Source organism: Cariama cristata, unplaced genomic scaffold, assembly GCF_000690535.1.
Source record: "Cariama cristata isolate BGI_N322 unplaced genomic scaffold, ASM69053v1 scaffold10176, whole genome shotgun sequence".
Lineage (NCBI taxonomy): Eukaryota > Metazoa > Chordata > Aves > Cariamiformes > Cariamidae > Cariama > Cariama cristata.
In genome coordinates, this window is record NW_009621527.1 from 966 (window position 1) to 21510 (window position 20545).

At 38.0% G+C, this 20545-nt stretch overlaps 1 protein-coding gene across 1 annotated transcript in view; it reads right to left on the reverse strand.

Annotated features, from left to right (window-relative positions):
- Positions 1-275: 275 nt before the first annotated feature.
- Positions 276-20545, reverse strand: part of LOC104163107 (nucleoprotein TPR-like) — a gene marked incomplete at its 3' end in the record, with an annotated part of 32860 nt that continues 12590 nt past the window's right edge. The window contains exons 15-40 of the mRNA XM_009701994.1: positions 20355-20518; positions 19820-19959; positions 18999-19147; positions 18531-18693; positions 17961-18095; positions 17040-17180; positions 16702-16870; positions 16049-16215; positions 14930-15082; positions 14102-14218; positions 12791-12994; positions 12516-12700; positions 11918-12065; positions 11390-11527; positions 10535-10666; positions 10131-10261; positions 9549-9759; positions 9030-9176; positions 8418-8616; positions 7506-7711; positions 6736-6797; positions 5595-5803; positions 5017-5289; positions 4065-4213; positions 3120-3203; positions 276-476 (exon numbers count right to left, since the gene is read on the reverse strand). Coding sequence (XP_009700296.1) covers positions 276-476; positions 3120-3203; positions 4065-4213; positions 5017-5289; positions 5595-5803; positions 6736-6797; positions 7506-7711; positions 8418-8616; positions 9030-9176; positions 9549-9759; positions 10131-10261; positions 10535-10666; positions 11390-11527; positions 11918-12065; positions 12516-12700; positions 12791-12994; positions 14102-14218; positions 14930-15082; positions 16049-16215; positions 16702-16870; positions 17040-17180; positions 17961-18095; positions 18531-18693; positions 18999-19147; positions 19820-19959; positions 20355-20518 — 4177 coding nt within the window. The remainder of the gene's footprint in view (positions 477-3119; positions 3204-4064; positions 4214-5016; positions 5290-5594; positions 5804-6735; positions 6798-7505; positions 7712-8417; positions 8617-9029; positions 9177-9548; positions 9760-10130; positions 10262-10534; positions 10667-11389; positions 11528-11917; positions 12066-12515; positions 12701-12790; positions 12995-14101; positions 14219-14929; positions 15083-16048; positions 16216-16701; positions 16871-17039; positions 17181-17960; positions 18096-18530; positions 18694-18998; positions 19148-19819; positions 19960-20354; positions 20519-20545) is intronic.

Genomic DNA, 20545 nt, shown 5'->3' on the forward strand with positions numbered 1-20545 from the left:
TCTCCTCACAGAGGCCACCCTTGTATGTTGAATAGTCATAGATAATCTAGAGGCACTGTGGAATTTTATGACTTCAAAAAAAAAAAAATCAAGTTGAATTAGCAAGTATCTTTAAAACACTAGAAGTTCAGGCTACATAAATACAGACTATTTATACAGTCAAAAAAACCAAAGTTTTGATTAAATTAGTCCTGTCGGGTGAGCTTTACATCTGATCAAAGACAAAATCATAAATAAAGTAGTTCCTAAATAAAATAATTCCATGATATACATACTTCCTGCTCGCCTTCATTTTCTTCATCATCATCATCTTCATCATCACTATCAATTACAATGACATCATCTCTCTTGGATTGACCATCCTGAGATGAAGAAGTATTTTGTTGATCTGACTGAAGAGGTCCAAGATCTATTGGGATAGACTGGGAAGTTTCTTCACTATCCTCCATGGGAGCGTACTCTCCCTGTGTGACACCCTGTAAAAAATAAAAGTAAATTACCAGAAGAAACAAAATGTAACACAGCATATACAGTTCTTAAAATGTTCTTCAGGAAAGCGTCCACTGTATTTCTAAGAGTTTTGTGTTTCCACTCCTAGCTCTCAGCCTCGACCAAATGGAGGCCTGCTCTACAACACAAGTATTTTGTCCTTCACTTCCAAACCTGATTTGGGATGGGTATCATCATTAGGGATACATATGATGCATTTCGAATCATAGAATCATTTAGGTTGGAAAGGACCTTTAAGATCATTGAGTCCAACTGTAAACCTAGCACGGCCAAGTCCACCACTATACCATGTCCCTAAGCGTCACACCTACACGTCTTTTAAATACCTCCAGGGATGGTGACTCCGCTGCCTCCCTGGGCAGCCTGTTCCAATGCTTGACAACCCTCTGGGTGAGGGAATTCTTCCAAACATTCAATCTAAACTTCCCCTGGCATAACCTGAGGCCATTTCCTCTCATCCTATCACTGGTTACTTGGGAGAAGTACACCTCACTACACCCTCCTTTCAGGTCGTTGTAGAGAGTGATCAGGCCTCAGCCTCCTCTTCTCCAGGCTAAACACCCCCAGCTCCCTCAGCCGCTCCCCATCAGACTTGTGCTCCAGACCCTTCACCAGCTTCACTGCCCTTCTCTGGACTCGCTTCAGCACCTCAAGGTCCTTCTTGTAGTGCGGAGCCCAAAACTGAACACAGTATTCGAGGTGCAGCCCCACCAATGCTGAGCACAGAGGGACATTCACTTCCCTAGTCCTGCTGGCCATACTGTTTCTGATGCAAGCCAGGATGCCATTGGCCTTCTTGGCCACCTGGGCACACTGCTGGCTCACATTCAGCCAGCTGTCGTCCAACACCCCCAGGTCCTTTTCCGCCAAGTAGCTTTCCAGCCACTCATCCCCCAGCCTGTAGCATTGCATGGGGTTGTTGTGACTCAAGTGCAGGACCCAACACTCAGCCTTGTTGAATTTCATACAGTTGTTCTCGGTCCACTGATCTAGCCTTTCCAGATCCCTCTGCAGAGCCTTCCTACCCTCAATTTGCATGTACATTCACAACAAGCTGATGTCTAAATGTTTACCCATTTATTTCAGGTAACGAAGGAGCCATCACCAACACCTGCACAGTAAGTAAATAGACACACACAGCATTGTTGACAGCTGAGGAAGCACTCTACCCTTATTTCACATCCAGCCAGAACAATTGCCTGGTTACTTAGAGGGGCACTCTCTGAGCACACCACCAACGCTGCAGTTACTGTCCGTGCATAACACTGGTGATGGGACAACAAGACGGGAAACAGACTCTGATGCTTACAAGAGAAACCCTAGTTATTGCTGTTTCTTAACTAACCAAGATAGGAGAGGACAAAAGAGAATGCTACAGATGATTGTCAGCAATCAACTATAGACAACTGAAAATCTCCCCACGATCAAGGAACAACAACCTCTCTTCTAAGCATGAACTCTGAGCTGCTGTTTTAGAGTTCTTTTGGTCTGGAAGAATAGTAATGGAATTCACACGATAGCCAGACACAGAGTTAGCAAGTATTTCTCCTTCCGTTCAGCACGGATGTATATTCAAAGCATTTGAACCAAATTTGACAAGTATGACTAGAAGTGTTCAGATAAAAAAAAAAAGTAGTATCAGGGAGAGTCCCGACCAACCTTTTTTTTTTTAAAAAAAAAACTGAAAAAGATATCTGGGACTCTACCACATACATTTTGTAGCACTGAAGACTTTTGCTTTAAGTATGATAACTAGGTTCTGTTATTTTCTGAACAACATGCCACTTTAATGTTGCAAATGGTTGTCTAGCAGTAGAATTCAAATAATCACATTGAGTACCAGAACTGTTAACATTTAAAGATACTTGTGGAATAGAAAGTACACACCTGGGATTTAATGAAGGGATAAATATTTGTCATACCTTTTAAACATGTGAAGAATACAAGGGGAAAAAAGCCTGACTGAAGACTCAGTGCCCACCACTGCTTAAAGAAAACAGATTCCACACCTCCATATGAGGTTTTGCCAAGTTAGGCTATTACCATAACGCTTTCATTCATTTCTGAGGTAAAAGGAGATTAAATTCATGGTTTTCACTTATATTTGGCTTTCCTAACACAGCTACAATGAGCAATATACAGAACTAGAACAAAACCAACTTTTTTTCCTTTATTTATCACATCATGACCCATCTAATACTAAGCTCGCTCAAGGATTTGTTGAATCTTTCTGTAAAAGAAAAGTCAAAGAGCACAGAGAAGCACTCCAAAGGAGTAAGCAAAAAACTGAAAACTCCAATTCCATTTTAAGACTCTGACTCACTAACCTCTACATCTCAGTTTCACTATATAAAACTGAGGTTAAGGATACTAGGATTTCTAAAACAATACATGGAATTACAAGTTAAAATTGCAAAGCTTCACTAACACTTTGAATGTTACTTATATAGGTATGCAGACAGCACAATGAAAAGTGAGTATCTATCCTTGAACATTGCCAGTCTAGGAATTTCCTAATTGGAAACCTGCAGGATCTGATTTGACTTGGGGGTGGGGATGCCAGTTATTTCTGCTGAAATAAACATTTTTTTCTTTTCAAATATGCTTACTTCTCCAATTGAGTCTTGTGAGTCTTGATTGTATGTTTGAGTTTCTACCTCACCATCAGTGCTCTCTTCTGCTGTCACTTCCTCCTGAAAGAACATAGATTTTTCTCATTTAAAATGCATCATTAGCCCTAAAGTTTTGTTAACATGTTTGAGGTTTTTTTTGCTTAAAAAAAAAAAACAAACAAACACAACACAACCTTTTCCCACTGATCCAGATCATGGGCAACATTTTGTTCCCCTTTTACTATTATTCCTTAGCTCTGCTTTTATTTAGCACCCTATTTCTCTGCCCTGGAGAAATACAATTTCCCCGTTCCACTCCACTGGACTTCACTGTCTCTAAATCTTTTCAGGACTAAAAAAGAACCCTCAAGGTTTCCCATTCCACCTCCATCCTCTCAGCTAATTAATCTTGCCCCTTCTTACAAAATCTTGCCCGTTTCTGTCATGCAACATCTCTCTCATAAAGAGTTAATCAAACATTTTTGACTTCCTTAACATTATTCATGAGTTGCCGGCTGTGAGGTTTTATCTCAAGTTTACTCCTTTTTTGCAGGACATGCCAACTCCCTGACACCAATATTTCACAGGCATCTCTTGTAAGCTTTTCCATGGAACTCATCTTTGCTTTCCTGGCATCTCCTCAAGCACACTATATGTTATCCCAGAATAACTGTAGATAATGACCTTCCAGACCACACTGAAAAATGTTTTAACTTCTTCCTCCTCAATGCTAGTATATAGCCCTCTCTTCCATCCTACGGTTCACTAAGATTTACATCATTCATTGCAAGTGGTATAACCTCTGCCTTTTATGATACCCAAACATAATTGCTTCCTCCGTAACAGATTAAAGAGTCACATTAAGAAATAACTGACTGGCTCTTCCCGTCAAAATCTTCCAAAGGGACAGATTAAGTAATAGCATTTTATATTCTTGCAAACCTCAGGTCCAACTCTCTGTATGCTTCTCAGCTTCTTTGGAAGAGGTACATCCACTGTTTCCTCTGAAATTTGGTCTGAGTTTTCCACAGTGTTATCCTCCTCTTCCTCTCGTGGACGTTTAGATAGTGAGGAACTTGGGGTAGCTGAAACTTAGAAGAGCCTCTCTGTTATTTTCAGCAGAAAATCAAAAGGTTTGATATTTTATTCTGGAAGATCCCCTCTTTTTCTGCATTGAATAATAACCAATAGAATCAGATAGAATCACCTTGTGCTGTTTCCTAGGACATGAAAAACATCAGCTCCTTTTGTTACAAATCTTATGCTCTTGGATCTATATTTACAGCCTAATAGACCCCAAATATAAGCTCCAGGATATAACTAAAGTATTTTTTCCCCACATCTTTGCTTTGGACAAGTACACCTAAAAGTTTAACAGAGTATCAGCTGGGAAACAAAAAAAAGCAGTTTACAAAAGCGTATTTTGGGGAATCAACGTTCTACACCAAAATCTACACTATGTAAGGCAAACGGATATGTAACTGTATCACAGTGAGTAGCTTTAGAGTTCTTCTCTGTATTTTATATTCCAGCTTAAGTAGCTTACTCATGACTCCTAAAATTAACCTTGCTCCAACAGTACCATGGAAACAGTGGAAGCAAGGTTTAATATACTAAACCCCAATGCTGCTGTGAATAGATAAACAGATATGTGAGTTTTTATTTTCTACTTTAAGGAATGCAGCGACAACAGCATTTCAGAGGTACCATTTCTGAAGGTTCAAGAAAGTAGCCTAACCTCAGAAGTTTGTAAAATGTGCAATAAACTGGGGGGTGGGGGCAAAGGAAAAAGAGCAAATTCTTTCGATGAAGTTAAGCCTGGCTTGACAAGGGTCTAAATGGAGATACTTAAAAGGAAGTATTAAGAAAGGTAGGCCTACAAAATAAAACCAACCTGTGCCAAACACGGTTGTAGAAGTGGAGGGCCTCTCTATTTGAGAGCTCTGTACAACTTCTACAATGGCAGGGGATGGCTCCTGATTAGCAGGCTCAATTTGAGGATGACTTTGTTGAGTGGGCTGCACAAAAGCAGTCGCTTGCGTCTGCTGCTGAACAGTCAAGATGGGCTGAGAGAGAGACGTCTGAACGTTAGGACTGGTGGAACGCACAGACCCACTAGTGCTTCCAAAGACTGGAACATGCTCCACAGGTCCTTCTGATTGCATAGCTGAAAGGCAAACAGTAGCACATTCAACTCTCTACGTATTACCTAGTACAGTTCACATTCCCATTCCAGAATGACCCAAATAAGCAGATTCAATGTTTTGCAGATTGAGTTAACATTGCTTATACCCATCTTCAGCTGAGGAATCATGAACTCTGTTGCAAAAGAAGTGGTCGTAAAAGTGCAATACTGAAAGAGATGCAGGGCCAGTAAAAGTATTTGAGGTACTTTCAAACTAATAATTACTGAAATTTCAAGACAAAAGTAGTATTTATGATGACCGTAGATCCTTATACTAAAAGGCTTACCTTCCTGAGTCTCCACCTGTGTTGTAGGCATAACTGTGGCTGTTGGAGTAGTGGTAGGATTAGTGACTGTAGCAGGAGTAACCATCGGACGGATACTGGCTCTTGGAGTAGACTTATTCCCAGCTATTGCAGCAGCAGTCACTTTACTTGGAGTTGACACAACAGGAGTTGGTTTAATATTTGCTGTCGGTGGATCTGAAGTGCTAGCACTGAAAAACAGGATATTGGTCTCGTCATGGTGGCACACCAAGCAGATTTACCAAATGTAAATATATTACCGTAGCCAGATAAACTAATTTTTAAAGGTTTAAAATTTAAAAGCTTGACAAGGGCATAATGAATTGTCTTCCAAAATTTGTTTACAGTTAAAAAAAAGACAAAAGACAGACACACTATGCCATCAGTAGCATTTTGTCCAGCTTAGAGGTTTGACAGGTTTCTTCAAAGGTAATCGACTAGAAATCTGTAAGCAGATCAAAACGAGCAGTGCATAGGTTGTAGTATTAGCTGTGCTGGGTCTTCACTACAGGGAACAACACCTCTTACATTAAAACTGATTCCCTCAATACGCAACAACATCATCTCTTGGTTGAGACAAGGATCAGCCAAATTTTAGGAGGCATTTTTGAAAGCCTTGCTTTCAAAAGGATGCTGTCATAAAAATGGAGTTTGCTGTCTAAACTTAGTAATACATTAATATTTCCCATTTCAGAGCTTAAGTCATTTGACTATTTCATCTGTTGTTAGAGTTACCATCTATTTGGTTCGTTTCTCATGTTAGAGGCTCTTGCACAAGGAAGATCCCCTCCCAAAATCAAAACGGTTAAAGGTAACAATCAAAACTGTACAACTTCAAGAATCTTTAAGTCTGAAAAGACTTAAAAAAAAAAAATCTTTTATGTTTCCCAGATACCATGGTCCTGGTGGTTAATGTGACAATTTAACAGCTTAAAAGCTTTATTGATTAAATGTAGCTGAGAAAACAGGAGGAACACATTATGTCAATCAGTATCTTCAAAGTTGCTTAAGAAAAATTGTGAAAAGCCAGTGGTTTACCAAAAAGAAGAGCAACTAGATAAAGACAAAACCAAGAAACACTAACCACAGAAACTCTGCAAAACCCCCAAACCCTTCAACTCACATTCCTCTTTCACCTGAAGCTGGAGTAGACTTGAGTGAGATTTGCCTCTGCTGTTCTGGGACCTATGAAGCAAGAAACAAAGTTATCGTGCCATGTACATACAAAACAAAGCGAGGAATTTGGTAAAACACTTCAGCAGACAGATCTCTTTACTAACAATCATTTCTCTAACAGACTTGTTAGCATACCTAGTCAGACTCCATGATTATTGCAAATTCTCCAAAACAAATCAACCCAGTCATACCAAGTATGTAAACCAATTCAGTAATTTCTCAGGTATTTTCTGAAGCTACTGAGACAACAGCAACTAGAACCCACTATACTGAACGCATGGACAAAACATAGAAAAATTTTGAGAGCAGAGTGCAAAGAGTTCATGGGCCGATTCACAGTGAATGATACAACTGTATACTTGTTAGCACTGGGAATTCTGACTATGGTAGGAAATAAGTTTCAAATTAAGTTCTGAATCCTTACTGAAGCCAACTTGTATATTTCCAAAACCAGGGGACAGTGGAACTGGAATAGTGCACAGTTTGTTGGGCTCATTGATACTTTTTAGAGTCCTATGACAAGAATTTCCGTCTGCTATTTAGGATGTTTAGAGAACACACCTTCGTGTAAAGCAGTCCTGAGTATTAACAACCATATACACAAAAAGAAACCAAGCTGGACAATGGTGCTCGTACTGACAGCTGCTGCTCTCGTTCCGTCATGAGACATGCACACTGTTTGTTTCCTCTCACAGCTAGCTAAAAGGATTTTTGTACCTTGTTTGTAGACTCTGGTGGCTCGTCTCGCTGTTCGTGGTGTCGCTCTTGCTGCTCTCTAAGTTCCCTTTCCAGACGGCAGATTCGACCTTCGTACTGTGATTTGAGTGCACTCATCCGCACCTCCAATTCAGTCTTCTGCTCTTCTAATGAGCTGCTCTTTTGCTTCCACTCTTCATTTTCTTTTGTTAGCTGTTCTTTTGTACCTAATTGAATAAGAAAGAATTCAGTCTCGCCACTGTAAAGCTGCCTACTAAGTCTCTGCATGCTGAATACCTGGTTGTTTAATAGGTTACTGAAGTGTTTTGAAATCTTAAGAACGTTAAGCTACCAAAGGAGCATTTAGAGGTCATTTTAACTTTCATGTGCCATTTTACTATTTAATTACAATTAAATAAAAATTAATTAAAAATATAGAAATATATTACATACATATAAATGAAAAAATAAATAAAGAAGTAGTCACAAAAGAACAAGATGTTTTCAGCAAACTCTTGCACCATCATTCCTCTCAACATCAATTAAAAATAGAGGAGACAGAATGTTTTGCACCTGTACATTCAGGGAAGGCAAGATGGAAGGGGAGAATTACCTGAGTTGTTAGTAGGATCAACCTGCTCTAATCAACAGAAGGATAAAAAACGGGGGTTATCAAGTTGGCTGGCCAAAACTAAGCAAAACTTCTTTTACTTCCAGTCTACAGCTAGTTACATACCTTTATCATCTTTTGAAGGAATTAAAATCTAAGTTTTATAACAATTCCTGTAACGTCTAATCTAGAAAAAGTTTTTAAGTAAAATGTTAAGTAGGCCATATTCTCCCAAGCATCCGTCCAAATGTTTTTCCATAAGAATAATCAAAATCCAAACAGAAGATGACACCTTAAGGACAGGGAAAAAAATATTGTACTACCAGCTAGCTGTGCAATTTTCTGCTTGGCTGCAAGCAAGGTCTTCCTAGTTTTCTCTTCCTTCTCAGTGATCTGTTGCCTGAGCTGTTCTTCCTGCATAGTCTTCTCTTGCAGATCTTGATGAAAACGAGCAAGTTCTGATTGTAGCTGTGTTATCTGCTCCTGAAGATTTCTAACTTCAGTTTCCTTTTCTGCTATAGTCTAGAGAGAGAGAGATAGATATTGCAACTACTGACCACCACAACCAGTTACTTTGGCAAATACATAGCCTAACAAGTTCCAAGGACCTAGCATTAACTGGCCACTGTATTAAGGTTAAAAGGCTGATCAACAATATGGGAGTCCCATCCTCTCTGAATGCAATAGTTGAGAGAATAGCATTCTCTTTCCCACTTATTTATTCCAAGAAACAATGTGAGACACACTAGACCCAGGATTTAAATCAGGTTTAAGGTCCTTCTTTCCCAACAAGGTGGAGGCACAAATAGGTCACTTCACTTATTTCTGTGCATACACTTGCACACACACAGAGAAAAACACCTTCACATTCTCCACAGCTATGCATTTAAGATTGCAGTACAGTACAGTATTCTGAAATTGTTCACTGTTCCTACCTTTTGTAAACTTTCAACCTGAGCCTCCAAAGCCTTTGTCTTCACTTCAGCTTGACTGAGGGTGTCTTTCAGCTCTTGAACTTCCTGGACAGAAACGTCTTGTTCTTGTTGTTCTACAGCTGACTGAGTTGATGCTTCAGCAACCATCTGAAATACGTCAAGTGGTATCAGACTAAAGGGTACTATCTGATTAGAATATCATTACTTTCACAAGTTACTTCTGCATGCAAACTGATTGTTTAAAAAGTTCTGGGCAAAACCGACAAATTCTGATGAATGCTAAAGTTCTGTTAAGAATACTGCAAAATATTAAGTGATATGCAGCTTATGTTTTGTGGCAGTTTGAGCTAACAGCAGAATAAATGATGTGATTTTCTGCTTTTCTCTTCACAGATGAGTATTCATACAGTATTATCCTAAGGGAAGGTGAAGATCAATAGCTAGAGTATACATGACTCCAGATGAAAACATACTTTTTTTAACATGCTTTTTCTTTGTTTGCAAAGAAGTTCCATCTACCTTATCATGCTGTGCTTTCAGCTCCTCATATTGAGTCTTGTACCTGCGCCCAATTTTCTTGACCTGTGTTATAGTTTTCACTTTTTCTTGTATGTCAGCCACTTTAGCATCTAGTTCTTTCTGCAAAGTATCCTTTTCTGTTCTTATTTTAGTTACTTCATCCTTCAGGCTCTGCACAAGATTCTGGCTCGTAGTCAAGGATGCACTAGTTCTAAATAACAAGAGATTAGAGTAAGATGCAAATGAAATGTCTGAAATAATGAATACTTTTCAATATTGCTAATTTATGTAATATCACAGGCATTATCTGCAGTGAATTACATTTTCTAGGATTTTGCAATACAAATGAGTATTTGTAGAATACAAATTATTATACAATATTACTTTAGAATAAGTTCAGCTAAAAAGACAGCTACCAAAACAATTTTCACTTAATTTTACCTGCATAATAGCAAGCTACGGTAAGAATACCAAAGGTTTCAGAGTTACATGGAGACAGTCAAGACGTTACACTTCCAGATATAGCTTTATTTAAAATATTTTGCTCTGCACAAAACTTTCTACTAATTGATTATACCACACCTGGCTATTTCTGCTTTAAGCCTGCCTGTTTCTTCACTCATTTGCTGTATACGCTTGGTGTTTGCCTCCTTCTCTGAAAGCAGCTTCCGATACTCTTCAAGATCAGTGTCTTTCTGTTGACTCAATAAATGCTGAAAGGTTGAGAAAATAGTTTGCATTTTTGTAAGCTGATTATATGGCTATATCAGAAAATCTCTTTGAATTAGAGCTACTGCTTTTGCATTTTGATCTGGAACACCTATGAATTAGAGTAGCCTATTTTGGAGCTGCATAAACAATGCTTTATAATTCAAATACATTTCTTAGTTCGTTGTTGTTTTTAAGAAAATTTAGAACTGTTTTTTAGTTGTTTGTTTCTTTCTTTTCACCCTACAATATCTTCTTTGAAAACATGCATTCCCCACCTGAGTCCGGGCTTTCCAGCGTTTAACATCTTCTTCCAATAGCTTTTTCTCCGCCTGCAACATTCCACTTTTCTCACTCAGTTCAGCATTAGACTCTTGTAGAGGTAGAATGTCTGCCTCAAGTTTGCGTACCTGAAAAAAGACAATTGGGGATTAAACTCTCTGGATCCGGGGACGGAGGAAATTGAATACAGTAGGCCTTGAACAGCGAGAGTAAGAGGGTCAGAGAGAGCAAAATCAACACTCTCAAGAGGTCACGATACAGCTTCTTTTCCAATTCTCTGCCTTTCAGTGGCCAGCTGGGGGCAGGGAGAAGGATGAGGAGCAAGGGCAGAGGATGACCTTACAGACAGAAAAAAACCCCATACAGGTACAACTTCACAACCTTACTAAATTCTCACTCTTTGTACTTTGGTACAGGAAATAGATTATTAATTACATGTTAGAAGCCAAGCAACACTGCACTGGATTCCATTAAAATAACCGGTGTGTAGAAATGGGAAGAGGCCATATTTCCCTTTTAAACTCTTTATAAAGCTGTGGTCTGTTTTATATGTATTCCTGTGCCATTTTTCATTTGTCCGTTGATAATATCCCTGTTACTAGTATACCTCTAGCCAAGGACAAATGCTGATTTTCAGTTTCATTTAAATAAAACTGCAGTTTAAACTTTCCAATGTTCTAGGTGGACCAATGTCTTCCAAAATTCCAAATGGAAAGTTTCCTCATTTGTGTACAATGTAAAGGAATAATCACCATCTAAATGATGTATTTATTGTAATTAGCAATGGTATATTCAGACACTAACTCATCAGTTTGAATATCTGAAAGATTTACGTGAACCTCAGTACTAACCTTTGCTTGAATTTGTTGTAGCTCTTGTTCTAGCCTCTCCTTCTCTTCTCTTAGCATCTTGTTAGTTTCTATCAGTACATTCATGGTCTCAGTTTTTTTCATTAATTCCTCATGCTGTGCAATGGTTTTTGCTGTTACCTTTCAAAAAGATTTAACTCAGTCATTTATTTTGCTTGCACATGCTCATTTACTTACCTGTATCTGGCATAACATCATCTTCGAAAGCTATCATGGCATTCGTTATCTCACATATATATTCAAAACAAGTAAAGATTGCTGAAGAAATGGGAAACGGGGGAAAAAACAGAGAGAAATTATTTTCCCTATTTGTGTGATTTTGGAATTGCCACACTGCTTCACAGGACCCAGAACAAGATCCTCCATTTGGCTGTATTGCAACCCCAGTTTAAAAGCTCCCAATTCTTCCAAAACTTCATTTTTGGACACAGGTAGCAAAGACAAAGGGTAGAACACAGAAAACAGTCCTCCCTGCTTATTGAAATCATAAGCAATAATATCCAACTATACCTGCACTTTCTCTCTCTCAGCATTGAGACTGTCCTGCAGTTCCTGGAGTTCCCTTTCCAGATGCTCCACTCTCTGACGGTAACGCAAACTCTCCACCTGGGCCACCTCAAATCTAGTTTCTGCAATCTCCTTTTCTCGACGTATAAATCTGCAGTAAGAAAATGAACAACACATCACACCAATGAAAATGCAATATATAGCGTTTTAAGTTGAAGCATCCTATATCTGAAGGTCTACCAAGTATAAAAATTGGTTCAGACAGATCAAAAAAGAAAATCCTAGATAAAAATTCTTGAAAATCTACATAAACCCCCTAAAAACCACAATGACAAAAAAAATCACCTCTGTGAAACTTTCTTGCCAATCACATTTACTAAAATTTGATTTAGCTTCCTGTGACAGTTGACTCACAGTTTTTTTTCCTAGAAGTAGAAAGAAATCTCCAGTATTAGTTACTGATGTAGTACAACCACCTCCTACCTGGTAAAAAAGCACTTAAATTTTATATATATTATCCTTCAAACAAAGTGATACAGAACTATTTCATTTGGCAACTAATTTATAACCACCAAAAGAAGGAGCCCAGAGCAAAATTCACCTAAGAATTTCTAAGATTTGTTCCTGGGATTTGCCTTCCTCATTGAGAGAAACATTCACTGCAGCTGGCATAGCTTCTTTCATAGAAGTCACCATCTTATCACTCAGACTTTCCAGTTGTTCATGTAATAACCGATTTTGTTTTTCCAAATCTTCACAGCGGGATGCAAGTTTTGAAGCTTCATCCTATAACAAAATTGTTCAAAAGCTGTGAATTCTGTGGCCGATTTTCTGTTAACTGAAAAAAGCTTACTGAAACCATAAAAACGACCAGACCTTGATCATTCTCTCTCTCTCTTCCCAGGAGGCTTTGCACTCTAGCAATTCAGACTCGGCTTTCTGAGCAGCATCCTCCAGCTGCTGCCTTACCGCTGCATTCTTGGCAACTTGCTCTTTAATGGCCTGTAATGCTTCAACATCAGCAGCATGAAGCATTAATTCCCGTTCATATTTATTTTGAGCTTCAGAAGCCATCTTTGCCTACAGAAGCATATACAAAATAGACTGTTACCTTTAATGCTACATGTTTGATATGTACAAAGAGATTCTCAAATTCTAGACAAAATCAGTGACCACTAACCAAAAAAAAAGCACCAGCCAAAACCTCTGTCATTCTCAAGTACAAAAAAAACCCAACAGGTAAGCTTAGAATGGTTCCCTTAAAGAAATCATTACGTTTAAGAAGAATTAGAATTTGAAATAATTTGAGTGGTTAGCAGGAGGACACACTCTCTGTAGTTACTCTACAATCAACCCTCCTGCTGTAGATGCTGCACAGATAACAGGCAGGTACTAATCTAAGAACATATACCAGTTACTTCTACATGTGAATGGGCAAAGATATTTACTGCATGAAGTCAAGAAGCTAAGGACAGACTATGGTCATAGTATTAACTCAAAAAAACTCAACCAACCAAACAAAAAACCCCCAAAAAAACCAAACCACAAATGCCCGTCTGATCAATTCTGGGTTGGATTAAAAAACAGCCAAAAGTTTTTCTACATCCATCACACAGATTACTGTTGCTGGAATTCTCACCTGCAGAAAAGTAGATTCCTTTCCAAAAACAGTTGGTAACAAGCCAACCTTAGCAGGTGCTGCTAATTATCATATTGGCCCCCAGTTTTAAAAGACGACAATTATGTTTCAGGTTAGAAAGGTATTTTCCCCATTGTCTTCTTGTGAGAGTTCAGTTTTCTTTTTTGCTCTCCCCTCAGGAGACTGAGGCAGCAATTCATTAAAATGTTAATTACATTCCCCAATCAATTTTTTTACATAATGAAACAGAACTTAGGAACAGCAATCCATTTCATCTTCTGTTCTTTTCTTAAACATGACACAAATTGTGCTTGCAGCACAACTTTGAATATAAAGTTAGTTTAGTTGATATTACCACAATGTTTGATCAGGTAAAAAAAATGAAGCATTAAACAAGCAGTTGTTCACAAAATAGCGAAAGTGCTCTTAGAAGTCTCTGATTAGCAGCACTACCTTTAAAAAACGTTTTGAGTTAAACCGAAAAACAATGAAAAACGAACATTAACTTTACTACCTTTGGCTGAAATAGGCAAATACTACAAACATACTTGTTCCTGGCAGTCACGTCTGGCTTGTTGCTCATTATTTAGAGCTGTGCTGGCTCTCTGAAGAGCTTCCTGAACTTCTGATTGCACTGTTGACAAACTCTTCTTCAGTTCTGATAGCTATAGGGATAGGGGAGGAGGGGAACAACAAAAAACAACAAAACAAGAACAAAACCAAGGCTAAATGGCAAAGTATTTTACACAGCATCGAACATGGCAAGGCTTTGAATGTAGACAGTCATGAACAATGTAGAACCAAAGGGTAGTTATTTTATTATTTTTATATTCAAATTAGTATTAAAAAAAAAGATACCTTCAAGATTTTGACTTGTTAATACACAGAGCTCTTCCCTGATAAAAACATAGTATTGTTCTTTCAGAGTTGGGCCTGCAGTAATTCTAGTTGCAGTCATCTTGTTTCTTTCAACCCCAATAAGCGCCCAAACATAAACCAGACAAATAAGGGCACAGACCACTGTGGTTTTAAAAGACACGCATGCTACAAATTTGTTTTTGGCTCATGTTCCAAAAAAGGTTTTCTGAAATCTCTTCTCAAAGACTTTTTACTCAAGTGTTTCTGCAAGCTGTGCTCGAAGTTCAGGAAGATAGTGACAGTTTTAAATACACAATCAGCCTAACAAAGTGATACGGTTAATGAACTACTCATGTTTGGAAACCTCTCACAGACTTAGCCTTTTGTACATCCTAAAAGTTTTAGTTTTGGACACTACTGTACTGTGAAAACAAACTGAAGTTTAGGGAATTATGTAAAAGGACTTTCTTGTGGACTCTCTACAAGGGAGTTCAAGGGAGGGGGCATTCAGTGCATACCTGTTGTTCCATATTCTCCACAGCTTTACGCTTCTCCTCTTGCAGTTCTTGCTTTTCTTTCTCCGACTCCATCAGCTTCTTTTCTAGCTGTGCTTGATACTCTGAAGACTCTTTCAGACGAGCTTCAACAGTTGCACGAACTTCCTCCGTCACCTTCATTAAAATACATCATAAGAGATCAATTTTCTTCCTTTAAATACGGTAATCTGATGTGAAACCAGTATTTTATCAACAATTTAAAGACAGAATACGTATTCTCAGTATCTCATTTAGAACACCACCACTGAAAATGTGGAGAATCACAAATAGTGTTGAATTTTTTTTTTCTTTTTATATCCTTCAAAGCTGCAATACCTCATGAAGTACACCTAAGAGAAGTTTTAGGTGACTGCACTCAAACATGCAGTAGCCAGCATATCTTTTTATTACACACTAGAATCTGCAATATTGTTAAAGCATATCAAGCCACGATGAAGTTTTTTACAGTAACAGAACACAGACAGGCAGAGAATTTGGATACTAGACAAACAGCCCTCCCTTGCCTACTGATGCTGTAACTTCAGCAGAAAACGAGAATTCTGTTTCCTCAATTTATCTTCTTTTGATATGCTGAACAGCTTGGAAGAACACGCTTCGTTCACTATTAACATGGTGGAGTGTATGACAGATTGGAAGGCTGTTCTTTTGCATCGCTGAAGACCTTACTGATGAAGGTGGTGTGAATTTAACTGCTTTTGATCGAGAGCTAATTAATATTTTTATTCCTTGATCACAGGGTTATAAGGAAGAGTTTTTAAAAGTCAATTCCCCTCTTTTGAAGGAAGATATTGGCAGAATACAGCTTTGAGTCAAATTTACAATTCAGTATTTTAAAAATATGCTGCGAAAAAGGTTTAATGTATCCATGATTAAAAGTGTATTTAATTAAATTGTCTAAAATATGGTCTTACTACATTATATTCTAATGCCTTCTAAACTAACTTTAGTTTTTTTGTAATTCCTCTCATAATCCTATAGAATGTACTGTAGCACAAAAAAAACTCAAACCAAACAGCAAAACCCAAACCATCTTTCATTTTGTTTCTGCTTTTGCTCTAATAAACAATGGTAACTACTTACTTGTTTTTCCTTATTAAGGGATTCCTCTAGACTAAGAACCATGGCCCTGTACTGTTCCACATTACTAGAACTAGTCTTGAGTCTTTCTCTCAGGTCATTAACTTGTTCGTCAGCTTGTCTTAGTCGACTTAAAAGATCATCCACATCTTCATTTGTACTAGGTTGACCTATTAATATTAAAACACATCCATTAAGCGACAAAGTTTAATTCAGTTTTTTAAACCACCATTCTGTTCAAAACTGAAGTCTTTTTAGGATAACAACATGGAAAAAACAATCATCCTCACAAAGCTTCCCTAAATAAAGTTGTCAGCCCTAGGCAAAACAGTGGCTTAGAATGCACATTGTTGGTTCAGAAAAAACCAAAAAGGCTATTTAAAAATAAGTAACCTAACAGACTTAAGTTCTTTCAAATAAAAATAAAAGGGATAAAGTTTTGCTTTATTTTTCCCCTTTGTCAAAGACTGCTTGGATATTAATTTTACTTTAACGAATCATTCTGGTTATAATCACATAGTCAAACAAATGATAATAATGAAAAAGTTTATTATTCAGTGTACTGTCCTCCTAATTCTAAATTACGATGAATTTTAGCATTCTGCAGACAGCAATGTTTAACATTAAGTTTCTCCTTATGTAGAAAAACATCTTACCTTTCCCTAGAGCCCTCTGTGATGACTGAGATGCTAGCTGAGCCTCTGTATTGTTAAGCTGCTGTTTCAACATCGCAGATTCTTTCTGGGCATTCTTTAAAAGTTCCTTTGTGTTAACGTGACGGTTTGTCTCAGTCTCAAGTTGCCTCTTAAGATCCAGGATATGAACCTGAAAACACAAGGTTCTTAAATGTGTAATTATTCACAAGTGGCACAAAGACCAAATATGTTTACAAATTCCACGTCTGAAAAACAATGCACTGTAAGCTGGCAGAAGCCATGCAACTGTGGCCTTCTTTTCACTAAAAGAAGTTTAGTATATTTACAGTTATACTTACCTCTTGATTTTTGGTAAGGGAATGTCTTTGTTCCACCTCACTTTCTAGTTTCTTCTTCAGCTGAGATATCTCACGCTCTAGCTTTTCTATCTGATTATTCAGTCTTTGTTTCGTTTCCGTCTCGGACCTCTCCAATATTCCCTGATAAAAAAAAGCATAATGCGCCATGCTTAGAATACACTTTAATAATTTTCATCTGAATTACTGAAGCATTTCATACCAAGTTGTCACACTTCTCCCGTCCACAAAATAATTACTGCAGGGAGCAAGCAATAACAGGAAGATATAGAAAATTACAAAAAGTAGTACTTACAATGTATGACTTGGTTTTGAAAGATTTTTTTATAATACTGATACAGCAAGTATTATTAGAAGAAAATTTATTATCCATGCAGTCTAATTCCAGGGATTAAAAATACCCAAAAGATTACTAGAGAAACAGAATTCAGTCACATGATAAAATGTGCAACCTTAAATATTTGTACTCCAAGAGTCAATACACCTCATAATAGAAGATATAAAAGTATAAAAGTAAATATACCTTAAAACAATACAAAAATAAACTACCAAAGCAAGCACTAGTAAATCTTGCTATCATAAAAATTAACATATGGATTTTCTCCTTTCACTTTGTTTCATGTTTTGTTTCGATTTTATTGTGAAAACATTTCTCATCAACGCAAAAATTCTCAGGACTTTGCCCGGGTGAATAACAGAGTATCATAATTTAGGACAGGAATAACAAACTTGCTTAAACAAGTCGCTCAAGTACTATGTTCAGTGTCAATTTGTGACCAAAAAAAAAAAAAAAAAATCTACTCTAAGACCGAACCCCATGACTCTTCTATTTGATTTGGAAGGGTATTTATTGAAAACTCTGAAAGACAGTCCAAACTTGGACACAAAAATAATACCACATACCTGAATAGTTCGCAAATTAGTAAGCAGCAAATTCTGTCCTCTTTGTTCAACTAATAAAGATTCACGTTGCTGAGTCAAACGCACATCTGACATCTTCAAGATATCTTTCTCTTTTTTTAAGTTTTCTGCTCTCACCTTTAAGATAGCAAATAATAACAAGAACTTTTTGTTATCGCTCCCTAATCTGGCCATTAATTTTAACGTTGTTATTATGATCAGTTAACGCTATTTTAAAAAAAGAGCTTTTAAGATTATAGATTGTAAAGTAAAACTCATTCAAATTAAGTCAAGAACAGAAGAGCACAACTGTTTGACTAACCACATTCTGTTTTCTCTGTAAACCAAAACACCTTTGGAATGTTCTTCCATCTTCACTCAGTACTTGAGACACTTTGCGGAATGTTACAAATGCACGCACCAAATATACATGCACACAAGCTTTTACTAATTTAATAGCTAATACACTCAAAAATCCACACATTCGAGTTCTGACAGCTTTCAAGATAATCATAAGAAAAATTCTTGTGCTAACTTGGAATATCTAGCAGTGTAATACACCATATTACTAACCTCTGCCACCGCCAGTTTTTCATTAGCTCCCCTCAGGTCTTGAGTCATAGTGTTAATTATCTGCTCTTGCTTCTGAGTTGTTGCTGTGAGTTTCTGGGTTCTTTCATGCAGAGAAGTTATTTCTCGACGATAGCCTTCAACATTATCCTGCAGCATTTCATAACTTCATATGGAACAACAAAGCAAAGTGTATGTTTGCCACATTAAATCATTTAATTGCAAGAGGTGCATGTAAACAGCTACATGTTTCATGTTCTTGTGTGTCAGTTTTCACATATGTGGCTCGCTTAACTAGAAGGTATATTCTTGATCCCATCTTCACAGTTTCCTTTGTGTTCTTTAACAGCATAGACAATATTAGTCTTTAACTGACAACTCTTCCTGAGCAAGTGGTATCAAGCAGTCAACATGATTCCATTGACAGAGAACACATACACATAAGGCAATGAAATGAAACAGCTGATTTACCGTTTGGAGGCAAACTCCAGCTGTGTGGATATCTTTGCATTCTGTGACCTCAAGTCTGTGACCTGCTCCTGAAGCTTTTCATTTTGTTCATTCAGCAACTTGTCGTTCTCTGCCTTTTCTTTTTTATAGTTCTCAAAAACTTCCTGCAACTACATCAAAGAACAGACACTAAAGTGATTACAGGTATAAAAAGAAATAGAATCACAGAATCAATTTGGTTGGAAGAGACCTCTGGGATCATCGAGTCCAACCTTTGCCCTAACACCACCACGTCAACCAGACCATGGCACTAAGTGCCTCGTCCAGTCTTTTTTTAAAGGTCTCCAGGGATGGGGACTCCACCACCTCCCTAGGCAGCCATATCAATGGCTAACAACCCTTTTTGTGAAGAAAAGCCTCCTCATTTCTAGCCTGAACTTCCCCTGGCACAGCTTGAGACTATGCCCTCTTGTCCTGTCACTGGTTGCCTGGGAGAAGAGACCGACCCTCAGCTCACTACAACCTCCTTTCAGGTAGCTGTAGAGAGCAGAGCGATCAGGTCTCCCCTCAGCCTCCTCTTCTCCAGGCTAAACTACCCCAGTTCCCTCAGCCGCTCCTCATCAGACTTGTGCTCCAGACCTTTCACCAGCTTTGTTGCCCTTCTCTGGACTTGCTCCAGCACCTCAATGTCCTTCTTGAAGTGCAGGGCCCAGAACGACACAGTACTCAAGATGTGGCCTCACCAGTGCCAAGTACACGGTGATGATCACTCCCCTAGTCCTGCTGGTAACACTATAGTGGCTATAGTGATAGCTTTCTACAGTGTTTACTGAAAAATATACCTGCTTAAGTGCAGCCTTAGCCTCCACAGTCTCCACTGACTCTGTCATTGACACTGGAGCAGGAGTTGACATGGCTTGAGGTAAATTTGGGCGCTTTGGAGTAGATGTAAGAGAAATATCCTCTGGTAATATACCTGAAGCTAAAAAAAAAGATAAAGGGGATTTTAAAGGCAACAACTGAAAGCTTGCCAAAGCAGAAGATCATATAACCACACTGAAATATGGCTAAAACCAATACTGTATTGCTAGGAAAGTCTTAGGCTCCCCTAAGCAACTTATTCTTTATACCTACAATAAGCTACCAGAACACACATAGCCACCACTAGTCGTCAGTCACTATGCAGCAAGGTATTACACTGTAAAAATAAAATCACATGTCTAAATCCAAATTGACAGGTTTTCCAGTGAGTAAGGGTAAAAGTTCAATATCAGATTAACAGAATTTACTAGTACCGTCACAGTACCGTTACAGAAAACTCGTAACAAATGACAATTTTATTTTTTTTTTCCAATGATGCAGAAATGTGACGCTTACCTTGCAAAGGAATGATAGCTCCCGTAGTCTGTGCCAACAATATACGGAACATATCACGCTGACGAACTATAGACTCAACAAGCTGCAACTGATGATGACGTGATTCACGCAGTTTTTCTAGCTCATGGAGAGCTTCCTCAAGTTGACTCTGAAGCTCAGAAATTCTGAAACCAATAGTTGTTTTCAGTAAC